The sequence below is a fragment of the Pimephales promelas genome, chromosome 23, assembly GCF_988280905.1.
Source record: "Pimephales promelas chromosome 23, fPimPro1.hap1.1, whole genome shotgun sequence".
Classification (NCBI taxonomy): domain Eukaryota; kingdom Metazoa; phylum Chordata; class Actinopteri; order Cypriniformes; family Leuciscidae; genus Pimephales; species Pimephales promelas.
In genome coordinates this window covers 19,578,083-19,604,575 of record NC_142791.1, presented here as the reverse complement: position 1 = coordinate 19,604,575, position 26,493 = coordinate 19,578,083, and the positions used below count along the sequence as shown (strand labels likewise).

The 26,493-nt window shown below is 43.0% G+C and overlaps 1 protein-coding gene across 1 annotated transcript in view; it reads left to right on the top strand.

Moving 5' to 3' along the window:
* The window catches only part of megf10 (multiple EGF-like-domains 10), a 172,118-nt gene that overhangs the window by 91,800 nt on the left and 53,825 nt on the right, over nt 1-26,493 (top strand). The window contains exons 9-11 of the mRNA XM_089126385.1: nt 3,678-3,890; nt 18,889-19,063; nt 19,139-19,259. Coding sequence (XP_088982511.1) covers nt 3,678-3,890; nt 18,889-19,063; nt 19,139-19,259 — 509 coding nt within the window. The remainder of the gene's footprint in view (nt 1-3,677; nt 3,891-18,888; nt 19,064-19,138; nt 19,260-26,493) is intronic.

Below are 26,493 nucleotides of genomic sequence, written 5' to 3'. Positions count from 1 at the left end.
AAACCGACCCTGGAGCCGTTCAGCATTGCACTCTATAGGGTGTGAGATCTTGTCAGAGGAGGCACAGAGTAGGGCTTTATATCCCGGTGATAGGAGTCAATCAGTAGAAGTTATGAAGTTATCAATAGAAGGTTTATATCATGGTGTGTACATATATCCATGCTGTGCAGGACCACTTGAAGTTATTGACAAGTTTGAGCGATATTGTGCTTGAATGGTCAAATGCACAGTCCTGTGTGTCGAAATGCCAGTTTTGGCAAGTATTTACATAAACCAAGTTAATTGAGAGAAACTGTGTGTCAATATGTTTGGGTCTGAGCAGGATCTCCTTAAAGGGACAGCAGCTAATAAACCTGCTGTCTGTCAATAATGATAAACAACACCGAATAACATTGGTAGCATATTCACACCATGTAGACTGCTGCTTTTTATTTTAGATTTGAGGACTTTATAACATTTCTGAAGAATTTGTTATTTGAATTGATCTCCCTGAAATTTTTTTTTACATTGTTTTAATTGTGTTTTTGTTCTCTTGTATTTATTAGTCCTATTGGTTGTAAATTGCTTCTTACTTTTTTACAGATTGTTTTCTCGTGTAACACATTCTGTTATTGCTGTCTTAGTTTCTCTTCAATGGACTTTAGTTCTGTTCAGTATCCTTTGTTTTAGTTCCCACCAGTCTTTAGTTTCAATTGTAACTGATATGATTAATCAGCTGTTTGTCATTAATTAACCTTGTCTGCCTAAGTATTTAGTTCCTGTGTTTTGTGTTCCTCAGTTGTGTTTGTCAGTTGTTGTTAACGCATGGTCTGGTTTGGTTATGGTTATCTTTGTTTTAATTGTTTTCGTGAAACCTTGTTTACTCCAATAATTGCTTGGGAAAGTGTTAAATTTATATCTTTTCTGTGATATGAAAATTCCGGGGTGTATTTTACTGATCAAGTGCTGTGATGATGCATGAAGATGATGTACCAGTACAGTAGAACTGTCAGGCGCAGTGGAGGAACATCACACATGATGCAGTGAGAGAGAGAATGTCAGAACACCAGTCAGTCATGCGCATGTGAAGCTGCTTCTGCTGGCGTCCAACCGTGGCAGTGCAGCTGTAATTACAGTACAAGTGAGCGGGCAGCATGTATTTAAATGGCAGAAATAGAAATGCAAGTGAATTTTTATGACTTAATAAGAGCTTTGGCTTCACCAGATGTCACTGTTACCTCCGGTTTACCCTGATTTTACCACACCCTACCGGCTTGCAGAATAATCTCTTGACAGCCACAGGGAGGAGCCCACCAGTGTGTGTGTGTGTGTGTGTGTGTGTTTAACTAAGTGGTTAAGAGTCAGAGAGTGCAGTATGAAGAACTTTTTTCTGTGGGATGCTGAACAGAAAGACAGACAAGAAGTCTGTTTTCAGATGGTCAGAATGGTTGAGATAAGTGTGTCCTCATCCCTCTTCACTAGATTCTGCTCTATAGGGACTGATAGAAGCTTAATTACGAGCAAAGACCATATGATAAAGACAAACAACACTAAACTATTAGTTTATTGTAATTCATCAATTATAAACTGTAGTTAATACATGAATAGACTATATAAAAATAGTGAGTTTTTTTTCTGTGTCACTGTCGTTAAAGTGTTATTGTTTAATGAGCTCATATGTAAAGAGTCAAATAATACTTTAACTTACTTATTGTAGAACTGTAAATAATTCTCACATTAGATTCGATCACGGAAAATGGGAAAATGACATTATGTACTTTAAACCAACCAGACATTATTGCATTATTATTAAGAGTTCATTAAATGTTTACAAAAAAACATTAAAAACACACACACACACACACACACACACACACACACACACACACACACACACACACACACACACACACACACACACACACACACACACACACACACACACACACACACACACACACACACACACACACACACACACACACACACACACACACACACACACACACTGGGTTTTCATGCTTTATAGGGACTTTTGGTGTTTTATTGAGTGCAAATTTTTCTCTAAATCTACCCCTAATTTTTACTGATGTATTTTAACTTGATCTTATGAGTATTTTTATGTAATTCATATTGACAGCATTATTTATTGAATTATTTTAGGTGATTATGTTTTGCTTTAGGGATAGGCTTAATGTATTTGTAAACATTTAATAAACTCATAATAATAATGCAGTTAATTTCTAATAAAGGTTGGTTTAAAGCACTTAATTAATGTAATTTTCTGTGTTCTAATCTAATGTGAGAACTATTTTCAGTTAATAAGTTGTTAACAAAGTATTATTTAACTCTTTACAAATAAGCTTATTAAACAATAACACTTTGTTTATTATGGTGACTGTATTCAACTAAACCCTTATTTAACTGAAATAAACAAACAAAATACCTGCCTAGCCAAAAAGCTTGGTGGACGGTGACGGCTCCTCGTGTGCCTTTGGCAGAAGGTAGGAGTCCCCCATACCCTGCTCCTCCTCTTCAATGGTGGACGGTAGCAGGCTCCTGCCCACGGCAATTTGCAGTGACTCCTCCTCTCCCTCCCGGATGGCAGCCACCCCTCCTTTCCAGTACGGTCGGTAGCGAGCTCAGCTGTCCCATCGGCACTTCGTTTCAGCGCCCCGCCTTGAGCGTCCATGGTCGTGAGTCTCCCGCTCCCTGTTCCTCCCATACAGGCGGATGGCAACAGGCTTCAGCTCCTTGGCGAGCGGCGGCAACTCACGCACCATGCTCGATGGCACTGTGGATTCCCCACCGCGGTGAGGACTCTCTGACAACGCGTCCCTCCTTCTTCCCGGGTTTTGGCACCAGTGTAACAAGGTTTAAGGAAGAAGGAGGCAGGAACCGGAGGACAATCAACTAAAAATTTATTTAACTGAAATAAACAAACAAAATACCTGCCAGAAGCCCCTCACGGAACTGCTGGCTACTGAAATGAAATATAACAAAATAGAAACAAAAGCAGGCCTGCTCCTCTCTCCATGTTCCACGACGTCGCTCCCCCTTTTTATGCTTCCGCTTCTCCGTGAGAGATGCGAGACCAGTGTGCTCACAGGTGCGGCGGCTCATTAACAATCACACCACCGGCCTCGCACCGTTCTCTCATGCCCCTCGGCCGTCCTGTTCACTACAGTGACGATGAAAGAAGAACTCGCTATTTGTATATAGTCTATTCATGTATTAACTACAGTTTGTAATTTATTAATTAACTGTTTGCAAATGGTTTGTAAATACTTTATTACACTATACTTAGTTATTATTATAAATATAAATATTATTATACATGTTTCCAAATGTTCTTTTGCATTTATTGATTCTAAGCTTTTTTCAAGAAGTCTTTTCAAACCTTTACAAACTGTTCACACACTGGCTTTAAAAATGCAATTTATACATAAAACATTCTTACATGTAGTAGCTAACATGTGACCTCCAGATACAAACAGAAAAAATGTTCTTGTGCGGTGTGCTATGATATTTGCTAGCTATAAGGCCATTATTCGATAGCCATATTTATCTCTGATCTTTAACTTTTTCAACAATCACCCAAGTATCCTCTTGCACAGGATTGTTGCATGATTTGTCAGTGTGTCAGTGTTCAGTGTCGAGCTGCTGTGACTGAAGTGTGTTTGTGTGTGTGTTGGCAGATGTCAGGACCAGTGCCCTGTCGGCACGTATGGCTTGGGCTGCAGTCAGATGTGTGTTTGTGTGAATGGTGCACAGTGCTATCACGTGAGCGGAGCCTGTGTGTGTGAGCAGGGATACACCGGTGAGAGCTGTGAGGAGCGAGTCTGTGCCGACGGTCTCTACGGCCTTAGGTGTGACAGGAAGTGCCCCTGTAACGCCAATAACACACGCAGGTGAGACACACACCCTGTCACACCAATAATATTCGCAGGTGAGACACACACCCTGACATGCCAATAACACGCAGGTGAGACACACAGCCTGTCATGCCAATATAACACACACAGGTAAGACACACACCCTGTCATGCCAATAACACATGCAGGTGAGACACACACCCTGACAAGCCAATAACATATAGGCAGGTGAGGCACACACACCCTGTCACACCAATAACACACACAGGTGAGACACACACCCTGACACACCTATAACACACACCCTGTCACATCAATAACACACGCAGATGAGACACACACCCTGACATGCCAATAACACATGCAGGTGAGACACACCCTGTCACGCCAATAACACATGCAGGTGAGACACACACCCTGACAATCCATTAACATACGCAGGTGAGACACACACCCTGTCACACCAATAACACACGCAGGTAAGATACACACCCTGTCATGTCAAAAACACACACAGGTAAGACACAAACACTGTCATGCCAATAACACACAAACCCTGTCAATAAGACGCAAACCCTGTCATACCAATAACACACGCAGCTCAGACACACTTAGTCAATAACACACGCAGGTGAGAGACACACCGTCATGCCAATAACACACATTGGTGTGACACACACCCTGTCACGCCAATAACACACACACAGGTGAGACACACACCCTGTCACGTCAATAACACACACAAATTAGACACAAACCCTGTCATGCCAATAACACACGCAGGTGAGACACACACCTTGTCACGTCAATAACACACACAAATTAGACACAAACCCTGTCATGCCAATAACACACAAACCCTGTCAATAAGACACAAACCCTGTCATGCCAATAACACACGCAGCTCAGACACACTCAGTCAATAACACACGCAGGTGAGAGACACACCGTCATGCCAATAACACACATCGGTGTGACACACACCCTGTCACGCCAATAACACACACACAGGTGAGACACACACCCTGTCACGTCAATAACACACACAAATTAGACACAAACCCTGTCATGCCAATAACACACGCAGGTGAGACACACACCTTGTCACGTCAATAACACACACAAATTAGACACAAACCCTGTCATGCCAATAACACACAAACCCTGTCAATAAGACACAAACCCTGTCATGCCAATAACACACGCAGCTCAGACACACTCAGTCAATAACACACGCAGGTGAGAGACACACCGTCATGCCAATAACACACATCGGTGTGACACACACCCTGTCACGCCAATAACACACACACAGGTGAGACACACACCCTGTCACGTCAATAACACACACAAATTAGACACAGACCCTGTCATGCCAATAACACACGCAGGTGAGACACACACAGTGTCAAGCCAATAACACACGCAGTTGAGACACACACCCTATCACCCCAATAACACACGCAGGTGAGACAAACACCCTGTCACGGCAATAACACAAACAGTCCTGGTTTCAGCAGCAGAGCAACATGAGACATTTTCAAATGAAATAGTTCAAACTGCAATTGCAATATATCACTTAATATGCACAATATCATTTTTTGACTAAATATTCCAGCCCTAAAATGTAAATAAGGCTAAATTAAACACTTACTAAAAAATCAGGGTCATGTGACTATTAACCAACATCAGTGAAAATGTGAATGTGCCACACTGTAAAACAGTTCAAGTAGCTTGTTTATTTTGACGACATTGATTATCTCTATTTAATCTGTAATTAATTTGATAAAAAAAAAACAATAGTTCCCCTTCAGGGACTACCACTGCATGTAATCGCAGTGGGAACGCCCTCAGCGTGATGCGTCTGAAGCATGAATGAAAACAGTCAATGGAGAGAATGAGCGTACGGCGAGTGACGTCATCGACCAGGAAGTAAATATCCCATGAGCACACAAGCCGCCAGCTTTTGTTACTTCAGCAAGCTCTGTATGTGTGTCTGAATTCTTTCGATGTTTGTCTGTTTTAGACAGGAGTTTCTCACTATATATATATATATATGTATATTAAAAAAACGATGAAATAAAAATAAAAATAAAAATAAAAATATGAACGAGCAGTATAGCTATATGTGGCTTGTTTGGGAGTGCAGCATGCCCAGTCGGCTCTCGAGGGAGTCATTTGTGATCATTGTGAGCGCTTTCCTCTGCGAACTCTGCGCTCGTGGCTCTTCGAGGAGAGCGGTATGCTGCAAGCTCCCCAAGGCTCGGGTCCCGCTTCTGTTGAGGCAGAGCGGCGGCGCTTGTCTTGGGGTTCGCAGTTGGATCTCACCGGCGATGTTGAGAACGGGCCCCGCCCTATCTCGGCTTTCTCCGGCGGGATCCAGTGCCTCTCACCCGGTGGAAGCACACGCTGCGGCGGTTACTTCTGCCCGTGTAGAGGCACGTGATGATGTTTAAATTGAGATTATCTAGTTCTGAGGAGCTGGTTGTCGAAAGTTTTGCATAAGAGGAAACTAGTTTGTCACAGTATACTGCAAATGAAGAAGGTTTTATGGATGTGTTTTCTCAGGCAGTTGAAAAGCTTACTATCGAGTGTCCAGCTGATAGACAGGAGTCTAATAGTAAAATATAACTATATTATAGATTTCTGTCTGCACGACCTCAACCTTCTCGCCGGTGCTTATACTGTTCTTCCAAGATCTTCATGCAAGAGTTTCAATGACCTGGGTTAAACCGGTTTCATGCAGAATTTACACAAATCAGTCCAATGCTTACATTGTTGGTGCTAAATCTGCTGGTTATGTGACGATGCCGAAGGCGGAGGAGACGCGCGAGCTATCTCTCTCCAGTTTCATCATCTTCACTTAAAGCACCGGCTCTGCCCTCTAAACCACTAAAAAAAAAAAAAAAAGTATATATGAAGAGTTCAGATGCAACAGCCTCTAAATGCCATTTGAAATTTTCTTCTTTAATGATGATTTTTATCAAACTTGTATATTTAACTTCAGTAATTTCACTTTAATAACAATTAATAGGTAATTATCATTGCCATTTAAGTGAAATCACTGAACTTAAATATACAAGCTTGATAAAAACGATCATTCTTGAAGAAAATTTCAAATGGCACTTAGAGGCTTTTGCATCTGAACTCTTCAAAAAACCACTGGGTGGATTTTTATTATTCTAGGGTGATTTTGCTCACACACTGCCAACACACATTTATGTTCAAAAACCTTGTAAAAGTGAATTTTCCATAATATGTTCCCTTTAAATCATGCTGTAGGGGAGCTCAAATTCAAGATGCTCACTCTCAAGCAGATCGTGTCACAAATCATATCCGAGGACTGGTTTGTCACGATAGATCTAAAGGACGATTACTTCCATGTATCTATCCTCCCTCAACACGGGAAGTTCCGGAGGTTCGCTTTCGAGGGCGAAGCGTACCAATATTGGGTTCTTCCGTTCGGCCTAGCACTGTCACCCCGAACATTCACAAAGTGTATGGATGTTGCTATAGCCCCGTTAAGGCTGTAGGGCATCCGTATTCTGAATTATATAGACGATTGGTTAATTCTAGCTCAATCGGAACAACAGGCGGTTCGGCATCAAGGTGTCGTTCTTGCTCACATCAAGAGACTGGGGCTCAACGCCAAGAAGAGTGTTCTTTCTCCATTACAGAGATCCACTTTTCTAGGTGTAGTGTGGGATTCGACGACGATCCAGGCACGATTGTCACCTGCTCGTACTGCTTCGATTCTTGCCACAGTAGATCAGGTCAAGCTAAGCCAGGCATCCACTGTAAAACAGTTCCAGGGACTGTTAGGTCTCATGGTAGCTGCGTCCAACGTGATACCTTTTGGCCTCTTGCACATGAGACCGTTACAGTGGTAGCTCAGAACCAAGGGATTCTCCCTGAGGGGAAATCCGCGTCGCATGATCGTGAGTTCGCGACGGTGTTATCGCGCCCTGATCATGAGGAAAGATCGGCTCAGTCTTCTGCTAATTGCCCCGTTCTGGCCGGCTCGAGTGTGGTTTGCGGACCTAATGTCTCTCCTCGACGGCTCTCCCCTGGATATATCGATCAGGAGAGACCTACTCTCTCAGGCGAGTGGGTTGATCCTTCACCCCCGCCCAGAACTATGGAGAGTGTGGGCTTGGCCTCTGAGGGGGCCCAGCTCATAGCTTCTGGTCTCTCGACTGAGGTTGCTGACCATCCTTCAATCCAGAGCTCCCTCCACAAGGAAGTTATATGCCGCGAGGTGGAAACTTTTCACCTCTTGGTGTGGAGAGCACCAGCAGGACCCAGTTAACTGCCCAGTTGGTACAGTGCTGGATTTCCTGCAGGACCGTCTCTCCACTGGGTTATCCCACTCCACACTGAAGGTGTACGTGGCGGCCTTAGCTGCTTACCACACCCCTTCAAGTGGAGGTTCCCTAGGGAGACACCCACTGATATCTCGCTTCCTTCATGGCACTTTGAGGTTGAGGCCTGCAGTTCGCACGAGGGTACCAGTTTGGGATCTGGCCATCGTCTTAGAAGGTCTCTCCCTAGCTCCTTTCGAGCCCTTCGAGGAAGTTTCGGAAAAGTTTCTTACTCTAAAGACTATCCTTCTTATATCTCATCTCTAAAAAGAATAGGAGATATTCAAGCACTTTCGGTGGCTCCCTCGTGCCAGGAACTTGCTCTTGGTTCGGTTAAGGCCTCTCTCTGTCTGAGACCAGGTTATGTTCCTAAGGTACTAACTATTTCTGTCAGACCTATAGTTCTGCAGGCTTTCCGTTCTCCGCCTTTTCTGGAGTTAGACCAGGAGAAACTTAATTTGCTGTGCCCCGTTAGGGCTTTAGATGCTTATGTCCACAGAGCTACCCTGTGGAGAAGATCGGAACAACTGTTTGTCTGTTCTTGGGTCACCTAAGCAAGGGTGTCCTGCATCTAAGCAAAGGATGAGCAAGTTGGTGGTCGAGGCCATCTCGCTTGCTTACGGTTCGGCTCATCAGCCTTCACCTTTGGCTGTAAGGGCTCATTCCACCAAGAGTATGGCTGCCTCTACAGCTCTTCTTTCAGGAGCTTCTCTTCAGGACGTTTGTGATGCTGGTCCTCACCGCACACTTTCGTCAGGTTTTTTATTCCCCTGACCTTAGCTCCACTCCCGGGGCTCAGTTTCTCTCGTCGGTTTGTGTCTCCTATTGACACCCGACAGGGATTTGGTCGTATGGGGATGTGGGTATTGCATTCCCACTGCGATTACACGCAGCGGTAGTCGGACGCTGCGTGTCCTGCCATACTCCCGGCATTCCCTTGGGTCGCTTGCTTCAGGAACTTTAAGCTGGCGGCTTGTGTGCTCAGGGGATATTTATAGCTTCCTGGTCGATGACGTCACTCGCCGTACGCTCATTCTCTCCATTGACTGATTTCATTCATGCTTCAGACGCGTCACGCTGAGGGCGTTCCCACTGCGATTACACGCAGCGTCCGTCCCTTCGGGGAACTAGGGTTACATACGTAACCCAGGACGTTATGAGTTCTCTAAACTTATTTTAATCAAGTCCTCTAAAACAAGGAACTTTCTTATGTTTTTTGGTAACACTTTACTTGAAGGGGTGTGCATAACACTAACATGACACCTTCATAATAATGAAGTTTTATGCATGTTTGTGACAACTGTCATTAAATGTCATTCGCTCAGTTATGACATTTTATATACCAATGACATTGTTTGAGATGTTTTTGTTATGACACCTTGACATAAACCAATACATCATAACCTGTCAGAGTTACTACAATTACTGTACATAGTGATGTTAAAGCAGCACAATGTAACTTTTTCAACCTTTATAATATTTTTCTAAAAAAAAACACAAAATTTGACTGCATTACAGCATACATCACTTCCCCCACTTCCTCAAATTCTAACGTGCGAGCCCAACAAGCGTTTTTTTTTTGTTGTTTTTTTTTACCTCCGTATGTATTTAAGTAGCATACAAAATCAAGAAGCCAAAGGTTTTGTTGGAGGACAGTAGAAAGAGAAAAAGGGAGAGTAACCAAATAAAAGGCTGGACGAGGATCAATATTTGTCCAGTGTTCGCTCGCTGGCGTGAGCTAAAGGAGGAGGACGGGTGCCCGACCGATGCTGGCAGTCAAAAACTAAATAAATCAGTAAGCCTATGTGTGATGTAAAACAGGTTCGTTATGTGTGGGTGATGGAAGGAGACACAGGGTCGGTGAATAATGGGACTCGTGCACTTTTATTTACACTCTTTTTTTATTTAAACTCTTTTCACGGCAGCTGGTCGCGCTCAAATAAAGTTAACTCAGAATGTCAAAGGCAAAAAGAAATGGTAATGACAATAATACTCTTCCCGCTGAACACAGCTTCAAATGGTCACAATTGTGGTGATACTCTTCCAGCTGGATAAAGCTTTGCCGAACACCATTGTAGTGAAACTCTTCCCACTGAATACTGCTTTCAAATGTAACACGTTCGGTAAAAGGACTCCGCAGGATACGTGCACAAGCTCCCAGTCTCTTTCTCAAACTGTCAGCAGGGCCCGCTTACATGCGGTCTCTTTACGCCAATCACTGAAAATCACAGACAGGTGTTTGTCATTTGAACTTGACCCACTTAGCGAAGGCTCCGTCTTTGCTCTCCCACTACAGACTTAGCTGAACCACGCCCCCCTCGCCACACTATGTCTTAACGGAGTGTACGATTTGGTAGGGGCTACATTCTTGCAAGTAAATAATACATGATTAGATGCACACAATAAAAGGATAACTATCCTATGTCTGCAGGCTGATAGCCATGATTGTTTATTTATTTTTCAGGTGAAAGTGTCTTGCCTCAGGCTATAATGCAAATTGATTTTTCAAATTTGCAGATTCATCTATTGTAGCTTGATATTATAATCTTGACAATATGGCTTACCTACCACACAAACATTGAATTGAATTAGCATATCCATTATGTAAAACAATAGCCAATAGGCTACTATAAAGACGCTGACTTGTAAACGTGAGCTAAACGATCTTTTGGAGTTTGAAAAAAATTATAATAATGTACCTGGGATGAAGACATTTCACACGCAACACTGGAGTCTGCCCAAGACGTGAGAACGCCTTCTGCAGAGTTCGGGGGTATTGCTTGTCAATAAATGTACATGTGTATTCCCTGGTGTAACCATGACAGAATTTACAACAGTAGTAGAAGACAATACTGTTTCCCAACTGTAGGGGGACCTCAAGAGCAAAATTTCAAAAGTAACCTAATGCTGCTTTAACAGCATCTCGATGAAAGATGAACAACAAGAACAGAAAAAGAGAAACACAAGAACTACAACTGACTTCAGCCACAGTCTTGATGAAATCAACAGAAGATAAAACATTAAATCTCTCAAGATATCAGCAGAGGAGGATTAAACAACTCCACAAAAAGCATTACCAGCTTCACTTATCACTGACCAGACTGACTTTATTTCTGTCAAACGTCTACAGATGTTCTTTATGAGAATTTACAGAGGTTTGGATTTTGAGGATTTATTGGGTTATTTGAAGTTACCATGATGGAGATCAGTGTTTGCTTTAGTTGGGCTCTTGACCTTACAACACCAGTTTCTTTTCAGGCTGCTGTAAGTGTGTTTATAAAACTCATTTGTTGTGGCACAAAAGAAAATATGATCAGGTGTTGATGGTTGTTTTAATCTTTTCCAGAGCTTAAACTCTGATTAAACAATTGATCTATTATTAGTTTTGTATTATTAATTATAATAGAAGTGTGATTCTACAGTGTAAGATACGTTCTTGTGAAAATCATATATTTAAAAACCACTATGGTAACATGCTGACACACACAGACATCCAGAATCGTAGGATAGGAACCTCAACAATGGTGACAATTAACAAAATACTCAGATAAACCTCGGAACATCACAAACAAGCAGCTAAAGTTATAACAAAAACAGCAAACAAAAAAGCCAATAGTAAGAATAAAAGAAATTAAAGCTGCAAGCAGCGATGGGCGGGCCCTCGCACCTGTAGCACGTCGGGGTCTGAGGCGGCCGCGTTGCATTTTCTGCAGCTCAGCCAGTGCGGCTGTGTATTTACTACGCTGCTTCGTTAAAGGTCACTTCCTGTTGCCAGCAGGTGGCACTATGACTGTGGGTGAATGTCGGAATGTAGATTTGTTCAGGGTGGGTCAAAGGTGTAAAATTTCATGCATATCTGGGCTTTTACAGTCAAGTTACTACAACTTCCTGTTTCAAGGCGAATCATCGACGCCACGGACACGCCCATCGACGAAAACCCGCAGATAGCACAACTTTACATCGTCAATGCCTTTAGAAGGCACAGCAGAAATGTGAAGTCGATCCGACTAAAGCCCTAGGAGGAGTTAGTTAAAGTACGTAATGAGTAAATCATCCAAAAATGGCAGTAAAATTAGAAATGGCCGACTTCCTGTTGAGTTTAAGGCATCGCTCCAAGAGGCTGTTTTGTGTGTCTGTCCATGGTAGATGTACCACAGAAATTTCTTACATGTCGGTCAAACATGCGGCGGGGGCTGCTTTGTTAAAGGCCACTTCCTGTTGCCAGTAGGTGGCACTATGACTGTGGGTTAATGTCGGCATGTAGATTTGTTCAGGGCGGGACTCTTGTCAAAGGTGTAAAATTTCATGCATATCTGGGCTTTTACAGCCAAGTTACTACAACTTCCTGTTTCAAGGCGAATCATCGACGCCACGGACACGCCCATCGACGAAAACCCGCAGATAGCACAACTTTACATCGTCAATGCCGTTAGAAGGCACAGCAGAAATGTGAAGTCGATCCGACTAAAGCCCTAGGAGGAGTTAGTTAAAGTACGTAATGAGTAAATCATCAAAAAATGGCGGTAAAATTAGAAATGGCCGACTTCCTGTTGAGTTTAAGGCATCGCTCCAGGAGACTTTTCTGTGCGTCTATCCATGGTAGATGTACCACAGAAATTTCTTACATGTCGGTCAAACATGCGGCGGGGGCTGCTTTGTTAAAGGCCACTTCCTGTTGCCAGCAGGTGGCGCTATGACTGTGGGTGAATGTCGGCATGTAGATTTGTTCAGGGTGGGAGTCTTGTGAAATATGTAAAATTTTGTGCAGATCTGGGCATTTACAGCCAAGTTACTACAACTTCCTGTTTCATGGCGAATCATCAACGCTTCGGACACGCCCATCGACGAAAATGCGCAGATAGCACAACTTTACATCGTCAATGCCTTTAGAAGGCACAGCAGACATGTGAAGTCGGTCCGACTAAATCCCTAGGAGGAGTTCGTTAAAGTACGGAGTGTGTAAATCGTCCAAAAATGGCCTCCAAATTCAAAATGGTGGACTTCCTGTCAAGTTTAGGGCATCGCTCCAAGAGGCTGTTTTGTGCGTCTGGTCATAGTAGATGTACCACAGAAGTTTCGTACATGTCGGTCAAACAAGCGGCGGGGGCTTCTTCGTTTAAGGTCACTTCCTGTTGCCACTAGGTGGCGCTATGACTGTGGGTGAATGTCGGCATGTAGATTTGTTCAGGGTGGGACTCTTGTCAAATGTGTAAAATTTCGTGCAGATCTGGGCATTTACAGCCAAGTTACAACAACTTCCTGTTTCATGGCGAATCATTGACGCCACGGACACGCCCATCGACGAAAACACGCAGATAGCACAACTTTACATCGTCAATGCCTTTAGAAGGTACAGCAGAAATGTGAAGTTGATCCGACTAATTCCCTAGGAGGAGTTCGTTAAAGTACGGAGTGTGTAAATCGTCCCAAATCGGTCGCCAAATTCAAAATGGCGGACTTCCTGTCGAGTTTAGGGTATGGGTTCTTGAGGCTTTTTTGTACGTCTGGTCATGGTAGATGTACCACAGAAATTTCGTACATGTCGGTCAAACATATGGCGGGGGCTGCTACGTTAAAGGTCACTTCCTGTTGCCAGCAGGTGGCGCTATGACTTAGGGTGAATGTCGGCATGTAGATTTTTTCAGGGCGGGACTCTAGTCAAATGTGTAAAATTTCGTGCACGTCTGGGCATTTACAGCCAAGTTATTACAACTTCCTGTTTCATGGCGAATCTTCGACGCCACGGACACGCCCATCGTCGAAAACGCGCAGATAGCACAACTTTACATCGTCAATGCCTTTAGAAGGCACAGCAGAAATTTTAAGTCCATCCGACTAAATCCCTAGGAGGAGTTCGTTAAAGTACGGAGTCTGTAGATCGTCCAAAAATGGCCGCCAAATTCAAAATGGCGGACATCCTGTCGAGTTTAGGGTATGGGTTCTTGAGGCTTTTTTGTGCGTCTTGATATGATACACGTCCCCACCAAATTTCGTGCATGTAGGTTGAACGTGGACGAGGGGCTAATTTTTTCCAATTTTCTAGGTGGCGCTATCGTGCCATTTTACCCCGCCCATCCGCGAAACCCACAAAATACGAAATTTTTCACCAGTCCTGACATGCGTGCCAAATTTGGTGAGTTTTTGAGCATGTTGCGGCCCCGAAAATGGCACTTACTTTGCAGAAAAAAGAAAAAAAAAATAATCCTAACAGTTTCAATAGGGTCCTCGCACTGTTAGTGCTCGGGCCCTAAATATACAATTAACCTGTATTATGCTATTACCCAGCATGCATTGCAGCATGAATAATTTTATAATGGTCACCACTCTTGAGATTCATATGCTGATTCTTGATGTCTGTGTGAGTTTTAGTAATGCCAGAGATGAAAACTTTTTGTGCACACACTGTTTTTAGAATTCTCCATCTTATCAGATTGTCACACCACAACAGAGATTAAAAAAATAAGCAGACCTTAGACAACACGTCCTAACATATAAAAGATTGGATGACGCGTAATTTTCTTTTATTAAATCCAGACAAGACAGAGGTAATACTTATCGGTTCTAAAAACCGTCCACAAAACCTTTCGCAGCATGACTTTAACATATTAGGATGCCCTGTTACTTTATCCGCTACAGTAGACCTGGGTGTTACATTAGACTGCAACCTGTCTTTTGAAAAGCATATTTCATATGTTACAAAAACAGCCTTTTTCCACCTTAGAAACATCGCTAAGCTATGTAACATGCTATCTGTCTCTGATGCAGAAAAGTTAGTTCATGCATTCATGACCTCGAGACTAGATTACTGTAATGCTTTATTAGCTGGTTGTCCTGCATCCTCAATAAACAAGCTACAGTTAGTCCAAAATGCAGCCGCAAGAGTTCTTACTAGATCAAGAAAATAAAAATAAAAAAAATCAAGAAAAGCTCTAAATGGTTTAGCTCCAGTCTATTTAACAGATCTTCCCTGTGTAGCGCTCCCCTCAGTATGTATACTGATAAGGGTAGGGCTTTTGGGTTCTTTAAATGTTTCAAATGTTAACCCTGATTAACTCAGTTTTAAATATTCTCTTGGATCTCTCTGTTAAAATACTCACTTGAACTATTTTAAACCTATCTATGAATTTACCCCTTTTAAATTGAGTTTTTAATAAAGCTTTTTAACCAAAAGTGTCTGTATGTCTCTCTTAAAATAAAAAGATAACCTCTTTGCAGATAGGAATTAAAATAACACACCACAAGGTTTTAGAAAAATATATCTCAATTATTTACTCAAAAAACAATTATATCCAAAACAAAATAAGAAATTAAATAAAATAGGATTGTCCTTTTGTTAAACCTTCAACACAAAATATCCCTCTTTCGTAAAGGGAAATATAGTTAGTACTATAATTTATAAATGCACAGTAACAAGTTAAACCCCAATAACCTGCAAATGCATTAATTCAGACAAACTCAAATACAACAAAGTCACTTAAATCAATATATTTTGTGGGCCCACAACACCTTAATGAAATCTAAAGCCGGCAACCAAATGATTATTAAATAAAATACCGTAGCAGGCCTGATGTGGTGCTTGTGTTCGTTGTGGCCCAAAACTCAATGGCCGCTTCACTCGTCAGTGAGCAAACAAAATAAAAGAAAGATACCTCGAGTTAATGTTTCTGTCCCGTCTTCACCCCAGTAATCACTCGAACAGGCTCAGCATCACATTAGCATTTCCAAACGAACTCCGTTGGTTTATCTTTTCTCTTCCACGTCTCCAGCAAACTCACGAGATCACGAGAGAAATCCCAAATGCTCCAAACTCCGTCTGAGTATCTTCCTTGTCTTCAGGTCGAACACAGCAGATAAACCCCTCGAAATGTTCAACGGAGGGACTCAAACTTTAACTAGAAAATGTCCTTCACTTGTAATGAACAGACTTACATTAGCACTAGCAGTAGCACAACAGTAAACAGTCTCTGAACTTCGTGTAGAAATTCATCCCGCTTCACAATGTACAACTTGTCACTCACTGGTTGTTGTGCAAACAATCATCAAATACGAGTTATACACTGGCTTGTACACTACTGATTCACAAAATTAACTCCGAACATCTCTGAGTCACGCTCACTCGTGTGCTTCACTCTCTCGAACTTTTTCCTCTCTTTTCCCACGTCGCGCTCACTCCACCCACCTCTCTTAACCCCATAAATGCTGGTTTAGACAGTTTTCAGAAATACATTATCTCTTGACTAAAACAATAAACATAATTTTAAAACTGCTTTTAACATTTTTATTATAACTTTTCTTTTTGCATGTTTTTCAACCTTTTTTAAAATCACACAACTTTTATGCTCTAATTACCAGATGATAGACCTACAACTAACATCACTTATAACTTTATGCATTTTTAACCCGGGTTACACCTGCAATCATCTCGCTCTTTAAGATCTCTAAATTCGAGGCTTCTGGTCATTCCTAGGATATCCAGATCCACCAAAGGAGGGAGAACATTATCACATTTAGCTCCGAAGCTCTGGAATAGCCTTCCTGATATTGTTCGTTGCTCAGACTCGCTCTCCCAGTTTAAAACTAGATTAAAGATGCATTTATTTAGCCTGGCATTCATATACATTTTTTTCTTACAGTTACTGTAAATTTGGCCTCTAGTTCATAAACGCCAGAGGAGAACTGGCCCCAGACTGAGCCTGGGTTCTCCCACGTTTTTTTTTTTTTCTCCATTGGGTAATCGGATGGAGTTTTAGGACACCATCGGGTCACTTGATGGAGTTTTTCGTTTCCTTGCCACTGTTGCCTTTGGCTTGCTCAGTTGGGATATTCAAATTAAATGACCCATCATAACATTGACCAGCTCTACCAAACTTGATTGTCTTTTTTCATGAATAAACAAACACTGTTAAAGTTGTCTTGATTGATACTGTGTAGCAGCTTTGATACAATCTGTATTGTGAAAAGCGCTATATAAATATATTTGACTTGACTTGACTCATTGTCATAATCATACTCTAGATCTGATATTATCACATGGAATAGATGTTGATGCCGTTGAACTTATGCAGCAGACACAAAATAGCAGCTTAGTGGCTATAAAGCCAGCGCTGGCATTTGACAAAACTAAAACATTACATCTGAAATTATACATGAAAATAAATTTAAAATGATTAAGTCTTAGCCTACTTACAGGTTGTGGCCCATCAACTGCTGCCTCTGGTTTTAAAGTTGAAACTGCTTCATGTTTTAGCAACAGTTTCTTGTTGAATCCGGCATTGAATTCATAGAGATTCTGGAAGCTGTTTTTCTTAAAATGCGCAGCACAGAGAGCTATGTTATTTTCAGGAACATAATCAAACATAAATTGTATCCATTGTTGACGAACTACAGCGTCCGTGGGAAGCCCGAACACAGAAGACCTGACAGCTGGGTGAACATAACACACTTTCGACGAGCCGCAGAAATATGGCCATGCTCTTTTTTGCTTATTCCGGAGGGAGGGTTAATGCAAAGGCATGGGTTAGTGACGTCTAAAACCCTGTTGTAGTCCCATTCGAGTCGTTTTTGTAGGCATTAAACCTCCTGATTTTTAAAAGACGATATCTCTGCTTACATTGAACTTTCAGCGCTGCAACTTTGCAGATACTGTTCATGCACCAACAGCAACATTACACACTATTTAAAATGAAAAAAGTGAAATCGCAATAAACCACCCCTTTAAGCTAGCTATGATAAAACCGCTTGTTAAAAAACGCAACTTGATCCTACAGAATTAGTTAATTACAGGCCATTCTCGAATCTGCCTTTTCTGTCAAAGATACTGGAAAAAACAGTATCCTCACAACTGTGTTCCTTTCTTGAAAGAAATGCTATCTGTGAGGATTTCCAGTCAGGATTTAGACCCCATCATAGTACCGAGACAGCTCTCGTTAGAGTCACAAATGATCTGCTCTTATCATTCAGTCGTGTTTGTATCTCTCTATTAGTGTTACTTGATCTTAGTGCTGCATTTGACACAATTGACCACAACATTCTTTTAAATAGACTAGAAAACTATGTTGGCAATTGTGGAACTGCATTAGCATGCTTTAAATCATACTTATCTGACCTTATACTTATCTACTTATCAGTTTGTAGCAGTAAATGAAGAGATGTCTTATCGATCACAAGTTCAGGATGGCGTACCACAAGGCTCAGTACTAGGACTGCTGCTATTCACTCTGTACATGCTACCATTAGGAGATATCATTAGGAAACATGGAATTATTTCAATGTTATGCTGATGATACTCAGCTGTATATTTCTTCAAAACCTAATGAAACTTACCAATTCATTAAATTAACAAATGACATAAGGTTACCAAGGTATCTCAAACAATGTCATATTTGCATTAAAAATGTCATAATTTAGTGAATGACACTTAATGACAGTTGTCATAAACATGCATAAAACCTCCTTTTTATTCATGACGTGTCATGTCATGATCATGAAGGTGTCATGTCTTATGTCAGTCTTCTGCACAGTGCACACCCCTTCAAGTAAAGTGTTACCAAACCGTTTTTAAAATCGTTGCACTAGGATAAGTTCACAGACCCAAAACTACAGTTTGATGGCTTGTAGGGGTATATGTGCTTCAAACTCCAGTCGATGGTCACTGAGTGTGTCGTCTCTCTCAGCTGTCACCCCATGTCGGGTGAGTGTTCGTGCCGGCCGGGGTGGTCAGGGTTGTACTGTAACGAAACTTGCGCTCCTGGTTTCTTTGGGGAAGCGTGTCAGGAGGTCTGTCACTGTCAGAATGGAGCGGACTGCCACAGCGTGAGCGGAGAATGTGTCTGCCCACCGGGATATAAGGTACTTCATCTTATCTTAAACAGACTGAGTGTGTGTGTGTTGGAACCAGTCACTGATGTGTGGTCATGATTACAGGGCTCAGATTGCTCCTCGGTCTGCCCCAGGGGCACATACGGCATGAACTGCTCCTCTCTCTGCTCTTGTAAGAACGCAGCCATCTGCTCTCCCATCGATGGATCCTGTTCCTGTCAAGCAGGTGATTTTCTTCAACTCACTGTCCTGCAGAGTTAAACTCCAACCCTGATCAACTGTCTAGTAATCCTAAAGAATTCAGTAAGCTTGTTCAGTTGTCTTTGGTGTGCAGTTGCTTATCTACACTGACAAGGTGTGTTTCCATGAGGCCTCAGGAATGCAGGTGTATTTGATTGAGCATTTTCAAGCAACAAAATGGTTCAAGTGAACACAAAGCTTGCGGGAGAGCACTGGAAAAGTAATGATTATGAATATTTTGAAAAAACACCACCGAGACTGTATGAACATTTTAATAATTCATTAATAGACCAGCGATGAGGAACGTAATAGAGAGAAACGCATCTGTTGATGACTGTTTGGTTTTTCTGCCCGACACACTGTAATAATTAGATTGTTAGATCTTACCAGGATATTTTACAGTAAATACTGTCAATTTTACTGTTAATTGTACAGTTCTTTACTCTAATCTACAGTATGTTATTTTAAAGATACTGTGCACTAAATTAAAACTTGAGTTAACTAATCTCATTTGCATAAACCAACTGCCTTAAGTTGACCAACTGCATTTTAAATGTATTAACTAGTATTTATGGTCATGAAACCCATACTGATTATTTCTTTTGAAAATTGTATCACGTAGCCTAGATAGAATATTTGCTTCAAAATTATGTAAAAATCATCCTGCGTACTCATTCAGATAAAGCAATATATTGATTTAAAACTTCTAAGACATGTTTTGTGTAAGAAAGCTTTATGTGAAGAGGCCTTGAATCATCATGAATATTGATGGATTTCACACCTGAGAAAGACAAAGACCCTCCCATAATGGCCATATCAGGTGCTATCAGACCCCCTGTCATAATGAGGAACCTTGCACAAAGAATGAGTAAAGGTTTAAAAAGAAGGGCTTTTTGATTGTTTGGATTTATTTACAACACAACATAATCCAAATATACACATCAAAGGACAAAAAACTTGACTTTGACTGTGATTTGAACAGTCACATAACTTTGTTCCATTGCTGAAAGTATATACGTGTCTTTTCCAAGGTGTATGATTTTTCATTTGACCATGGTCATGTACAGAGAATCATATGTTTAACCCCTTAACGTCTGAATTTATATAGCTGTATATAAAAAAAATGTTTTATGTGTGTTTTTTCCTTTAAGTAGATGGTAAATAATGTTGAGATTATCAATTTCACTTTTGCACAACAAATAAATAGAAATTTTGGTATGTTGCAAATCTGCAACAACGGGCATAATGGTCAATTTGGTATGTTGAAAATCTGCAACAGCGGGCATAATGGTCAATTTGGTATGTTGCAAATCTGTAACAGCGGGCATTAATGGTCAATTTGGAGTCTATTTGGTATGTTGCAAATCTGAAACAGCGGGCATAATGGTCAATTTGGGGTCAATTTGGTATGTTGCAAATCTGCAACAACGGGCATAATGGTCAATTTGGTATGTTGCAAATGTTGCAAATGTTCCTGACCGGAGAAATCCTCGTGCCTAAACAGGAAATAAGTCCGTCACTTTGAAACAAGTGCTTGTCGAAGGTCCATAGGTCCGTAGTGAATATGCACAAACCGGCATTGGGGGAATGCAGACGTTATCTCGGCTGGTTGACTGAGTCAAATGGTTTGTTGCATATTTGCGACAGTGGGCGTTAAGGGGTTAAGTCAGCAGGACTCATCAGTGGCATCTGGTCGCTATTAAAAAGACAACATATATTTTAGATTTTTCTGGTTAAAATTGCAATTTAAAATGTACAAAATACACACACACACATACGTGTGTACGTGTGTGCGTGTAGGGCTACATAAAATAATAATAACAAAAGCCTATAGCAGGTGGCCTGTAAATCTTTAAAAATGAACACTTCAGTAAACACTACACTAGAGAAAAATATATGGATTATCATTTGTTACTTCAAATGTTTCCATTCGTTATGACTTTATGAAATGACATTGGAGAAAAACATCCTTATGTTGTACATGTCACAGTTGATAATGAGCAAGTTCTCATTTACAGCAACGACCTGTGTTGGTGTACAGTACAGTAAACAAGCAAAAAATAATTAAAAGCAATTAAAAAGAAAAGGCAAAACAATCACATAAAACAAACACGGTCAGTAATAAAATTATCCTTAAAATTATCCTTCTCCAGAGTGATGATATTAATGTGCCTCGTCTATAGATATATATATATTGGGAGACGAGTCAAAGTGCTCCCAAGCACTTGCTGTGGTATTCCGCCATACATTATAGTTATCCACTTTACAAGCTTAGAAAAGTGCATTTTATTTTGTGTCACCATTCTTGGTTGAGTTATACTACTCGTGAAACTGTATTTAAATAGGAAAAACATGAAGTCAAGTCAAGTCAAGTCACATTTATTTATATAGCGCTTTTCACAATACAGATTGTATCAAAGCAGCTTCACAGTGATAACATGAAAGTAGCACAACACAGATCAACAACATTGCTAAACACTAAATAACCCCAACTGAGCAAGCTCAAAGCAAGCCAAAAGCAAGGCGACAGTGGCAAGGAACCAAACTCCATCAGATTGGATGGAGAAAAAACCTTGGGAGAACCCAGGCTCAGTCGGGGGCCAGTTCTCCTCTGGCTTACATTCATATTGTTTAAATATAAATATTAAATATAAATATTGTTTATGAATCAAACGACGCCATAACATATCGCAGGCGTTGAGTCGTCTCATCACAGGCGTTGAGTCGTCTCATCACAGGCGTTGGGGCATCCGAAATCCCCGTGAGAGGCTGGACACAAAACTGGACCTGACGAACGCCATTTTTCTCGGGACAAGCGTCCCGAGATAACAGCAGAAAGGCAGATGGGAAATAATTAGCATAGCTGATGTTCATAATGATTTCCGTTATAACTCACAAACTCTCCGTAACCCGAACTCTCCGCAACCCGACCATACGCGCCAACCCGTTTGTCTAAAAGGCTGTCGAGCCCCACTGGTGCGTTAAGCAGTTTCAGTGGCAAACGGTTCCGTATGGCATAACAGAGGACTAGAAGGTAAGCATTATGTGAATGCTTGACTAAAGAGAAGCGTCTTTAATCTAGTTTTAAACTGTGTCAGCGAGTCAGAGGCTCGGACCGTATCGGGAAGGCCATTCCAGAGTTTTGGAGCTAAATGCGAGAACGCCCTCCCTCCTTTACTGGACTTCGATATCCTAGGAATGACCAGAAGCCTTGAATTTAGTGATCTTAAGGAACGCGGTGGATTGTAGGGCGAAAGAAGGTCCGTTAAGTACATAGGTGCTAAACCATTTAAGGCTTTATAGGTCAGTAGTAGTATTTTGTAGTTGATGCGGAACTTAATAGGTAACCAGTGTAGAGATGATAAAATCGGTGTTATATGATCATATTTTCTTGACCTAGTAAGAACTCTAGCAGCTGCATTTTGTACTAACTGTAGCTTGTTTATTGAGGATGCAGGACAACCGGCTAATAAAGCATTACAGTAATCTAGTCTCGAGGTCATGAATGCGTGAACTAATTTTTCTGCATCAGAAATAGATAGCATGTTACGTAGCTTAGCAATGTTTCTAAGGTGGAAAAAGGCTGTTCTTGTAACATATTGTAACAAACATGAAGGTGTTTGGTCGCTTCTCTGCTTGGATCCTAATGAATGAATTGGCCTAAGTTAAGTTTTATCAAAGTGTCTCGCGCGCCACGAGAAAGATATATATCAACTCGTCTTAGTTAAGGGAATAACATAGTTAATAGATATTTACATCATTTGAAAAAAGAGACTTCAAGCCTTGTTGCCTTCATTTTCTGTCACGTTTCAGAATAAACTTCACATTAAGAGAGACAGCAAAACTCACATCATGTTTATTTTCTTTATTTTACGAAAAACACAACATTTTGTTTTTATTATTGAGTGTACACAAATAAAAGACGACATTTAACAGTTTTGAATGAGGTATAACACTTGTAATGTAAGATCAAAATCATTTGAGTCTCTTTTGCACTGATAAGAAAAAGAGCGAGCTGGTATCGCCGGTACGACCGCCGACCCCAGAGGGTTCAATAAAGCAACATTCAGCATATCATCAATGTTTCTAGATCTTCTGCTGGACTGAAGCACAGGCTCTCTTCAGCTCAATGGTGACCTAAAAAAACGTCTCGGTTACGGATGTAACCCTCGTTCCCTGAGTAGGGAACGGAGAAGTGACGGAGATTGGGGGTTTCGCATAGAAAGCCAATCGTCTTTGAGTATTTAATCATGAGCCAATGGCATGCAATGCCTTGGGGCTGCGGAAATTTGCATAGCGTACTCCGCCCTACTCCGTGAGCATGAAAGGAGGAAGTGAACGCAAGCAGTATGTCTTCGCTGAGGAGCCAAGACTGAACTCAGGCGTCTACCCAGCGGTACAGCAGAAGTGGCAGGGAGACGTAACGTCTCCGTTCCCTACTCAGGGAACGAGGGTTACATCCGTAACCGAGACGTTCCCTTTCGTAGTCACTTCGAGTTACGTCAGAAGTGACGGAGATTGGGGGTCAATGCCATCACGCCTATCTTACAGCTGTCTTCCAGTGCCCTGCGAAAGTCTAGACCCCTGAACCTGGTATCACCAGGAGTCCTACTTTGACACAAGAATGCCAAGGTACACTGGGAAATATGTCCCGGGAGGGAGATGCTACCAGATGCCTACCGTAGGGAGGACTTACGAATACACATATGGCCGCGTAGGGACGCATATGGAGATCACTGGAGCACCAACCGCAGGTGGTTACTAGAAGCTCCAGGGGTGGCAGATGGCTTGCCAAGGGAAGACACATGCTCAGAGAGGCTTACAGTGGAAAATACACATGAGACAGTTACCATAGGGAACCGTGCACATGGAGGCACCTAGCCGGCATCCAGAGCAAATCAGTGGTGCCCGCATCCTGGGTTCTGGAGGACTCAAGGCTTCAACGGAAGACTACTGAGGAATATCACACTTATCCAGTCGGGAGTGGAATGGCGAGCAAGCGAAGACACCTAAGCGGGTCCAGTACTGGCGGAAGCGAGTACGTGAGAGGACACCGGTTCGACTCGCAGATTATAGAATCTCGCGAAGGTGTTTGGTGTCGCCCAGCCTGCAGCTCTGCAGATGTCTGTTAGCGAGGCGCCATGCGCTAGAGCCCAAGAGGAGGCCACACTCCGACTGGAATGGGCCGTCACACCAAGGGGGCACGGACGACCTTGCTGTTGGTAAGACAAAGCAATGGCGTCCACTATCCAGTGAGACAGCCGTTGCTTTGAGAGAACCCTTCCCTTCTGGCTCCCCCCATGACAGACAAAGAGCTGGTCTGAGGTCCTGAAACACCGCGTTCTGTCGACGTAGGTGTGGAGTGCACGTACCGGACAGAGCAGTGCTAAGGCTGGGTCTGCCTCCTCCAGGGGCAGCGCTTGCAGGTTCACCACCTGGTCCCGGAAGGGAGTGGTGGGAACCTTGGGCACATATCCAGGCCGGGGTCTCAAGACAACGTGAGAGTAAGCCGGCCCGAACTCCATGCACGCTTCGTCAACGGAGAATGCGTGCAGGTCCCCTACCCTCTTGATGGAGGCCAATGCAACCAGGAGTGCTGTCTTCATAGACAGAAACTTTAACTCTACCGATTGCAAAGGCTCAAAGGGAGGCCTCTGCAGAGCACTTAAAACTACTGAGAGGTCCTAAGAGGGCACGAGGGGAGGGCAAGGTGGATTTAGCCTCCTCGCTCCCCTCAGGAACCTGATGACCAGGTCGTGCTTCCCAATAGACTTACCTTCTACTGCATCATGAGTTCGGAGAACCACGTCTTGGTGGGCCAATAAGGGGCTACCAGCAAGACCTGCTCCTCGTCCTCCTTGATCTTGCACAACACCCGTGCAAGGAGGCTCACTGGGGGAAACGCATACTTGCGTGGGCCCCGAGGCCAGCTGTGCGCCAGTGCATCTGTGCCGAGCGTGCCCTCGGACAGGGAGTAAAACTGGGCACAGTGGGATGAGTCCCGGGAGGCTAACAGGTCTATCTGAGCCTCCCCGAACTTGTCCCAGATCAGCTGGACCGTCTGGGGATGGAGTCGCCATTCGCCGGAGATAGGGCGGATCCGTGACAGCTCGTCGGCTGCCAGGTTCCGGTGTCCTGGAATGTACACTGCACGAAGGGACCTCAGGTGCTTCTGACTCCATAGCAAGAGGTGGCGGGCGAGCTGCTACAACTTGCGCGAGCGTAGACCCCCCTGGTGGTTGATGTACGCTACAGCAGTGGTGTTGTCTGAACGGACAAGTACATGTTGACCCCTGAGCAGTGCTCAAAAGGCCAGGCGTACTGCCAACAGCTCGAGGAAATTGATGTGCATGAGGCGCTGGGGTCCTGTCCAGGAACCCGCAGCTGCATGCCCATTGCACATGGCACCCCAACCCGTGGTAGATGCATCCGTGGAGACAACGAGATGCCTGGAAGCTCGCTGGAGCAGGACACCGGCCCGCAAAAAGCTGAGGTTCGACAACGGGGAGAAGGTTCGGCGGCACGCTGGAGTCACTGGGACTCGAAGCGAGCCGCGATGCCATGCCCACCTCGGGACTCGATCGCGAAGCCACAGCTGAAGCGGTCTCATATGAAGCAATCCGAGCGGCGTTGCCGCAGCTGCGGATACCATATGCCCCAGGAGCCTCTGAAAAAGTTTCAGTGGGACCACATTCTTGCCTTCGAACTGTCGAAGACAAGTCAGCAGTGAGTGCGCGCGCTCGTTCGTGAGCTGCGCGATCTCCATGCCGAGAAAAGAGATCCTCTGCCTGGGGCAAAGTTTGCTCTTCTCCCGGTTGACCCGAAGGCCCAGACAGGCTAGGTGCCGGAGCACTAGGTCTCTGTGCTCACAAACCTGTTCTCGAGAGTGTGCCAGTATCAGCCAATTGTCGAGATAGTTCAGGATGCGAACCCCTTGTTCGCGAAGGGGAACAAGGGCTGCCTCGACGATCTTCGTGAAGACGCGAGGAGACAGAGCTAACCCGAATGGGAGAACCGTGTACTGATATGCCTGGCCTTCAAAGGCAAACCGAAGAAACGGTCTGTGTCGAGGCAATATGGAGACATGAAAGTACGCGTCCTTCAGGTCGATTGCTGCAAACCAATCCTGAGGCCGTATGCATTCGAAAATGTGTTTGGCTGTGAGCATTTTGAACGGTAGCCGATGAAGAGTACGGTTCAAAATGCGCAGATCCAGGATC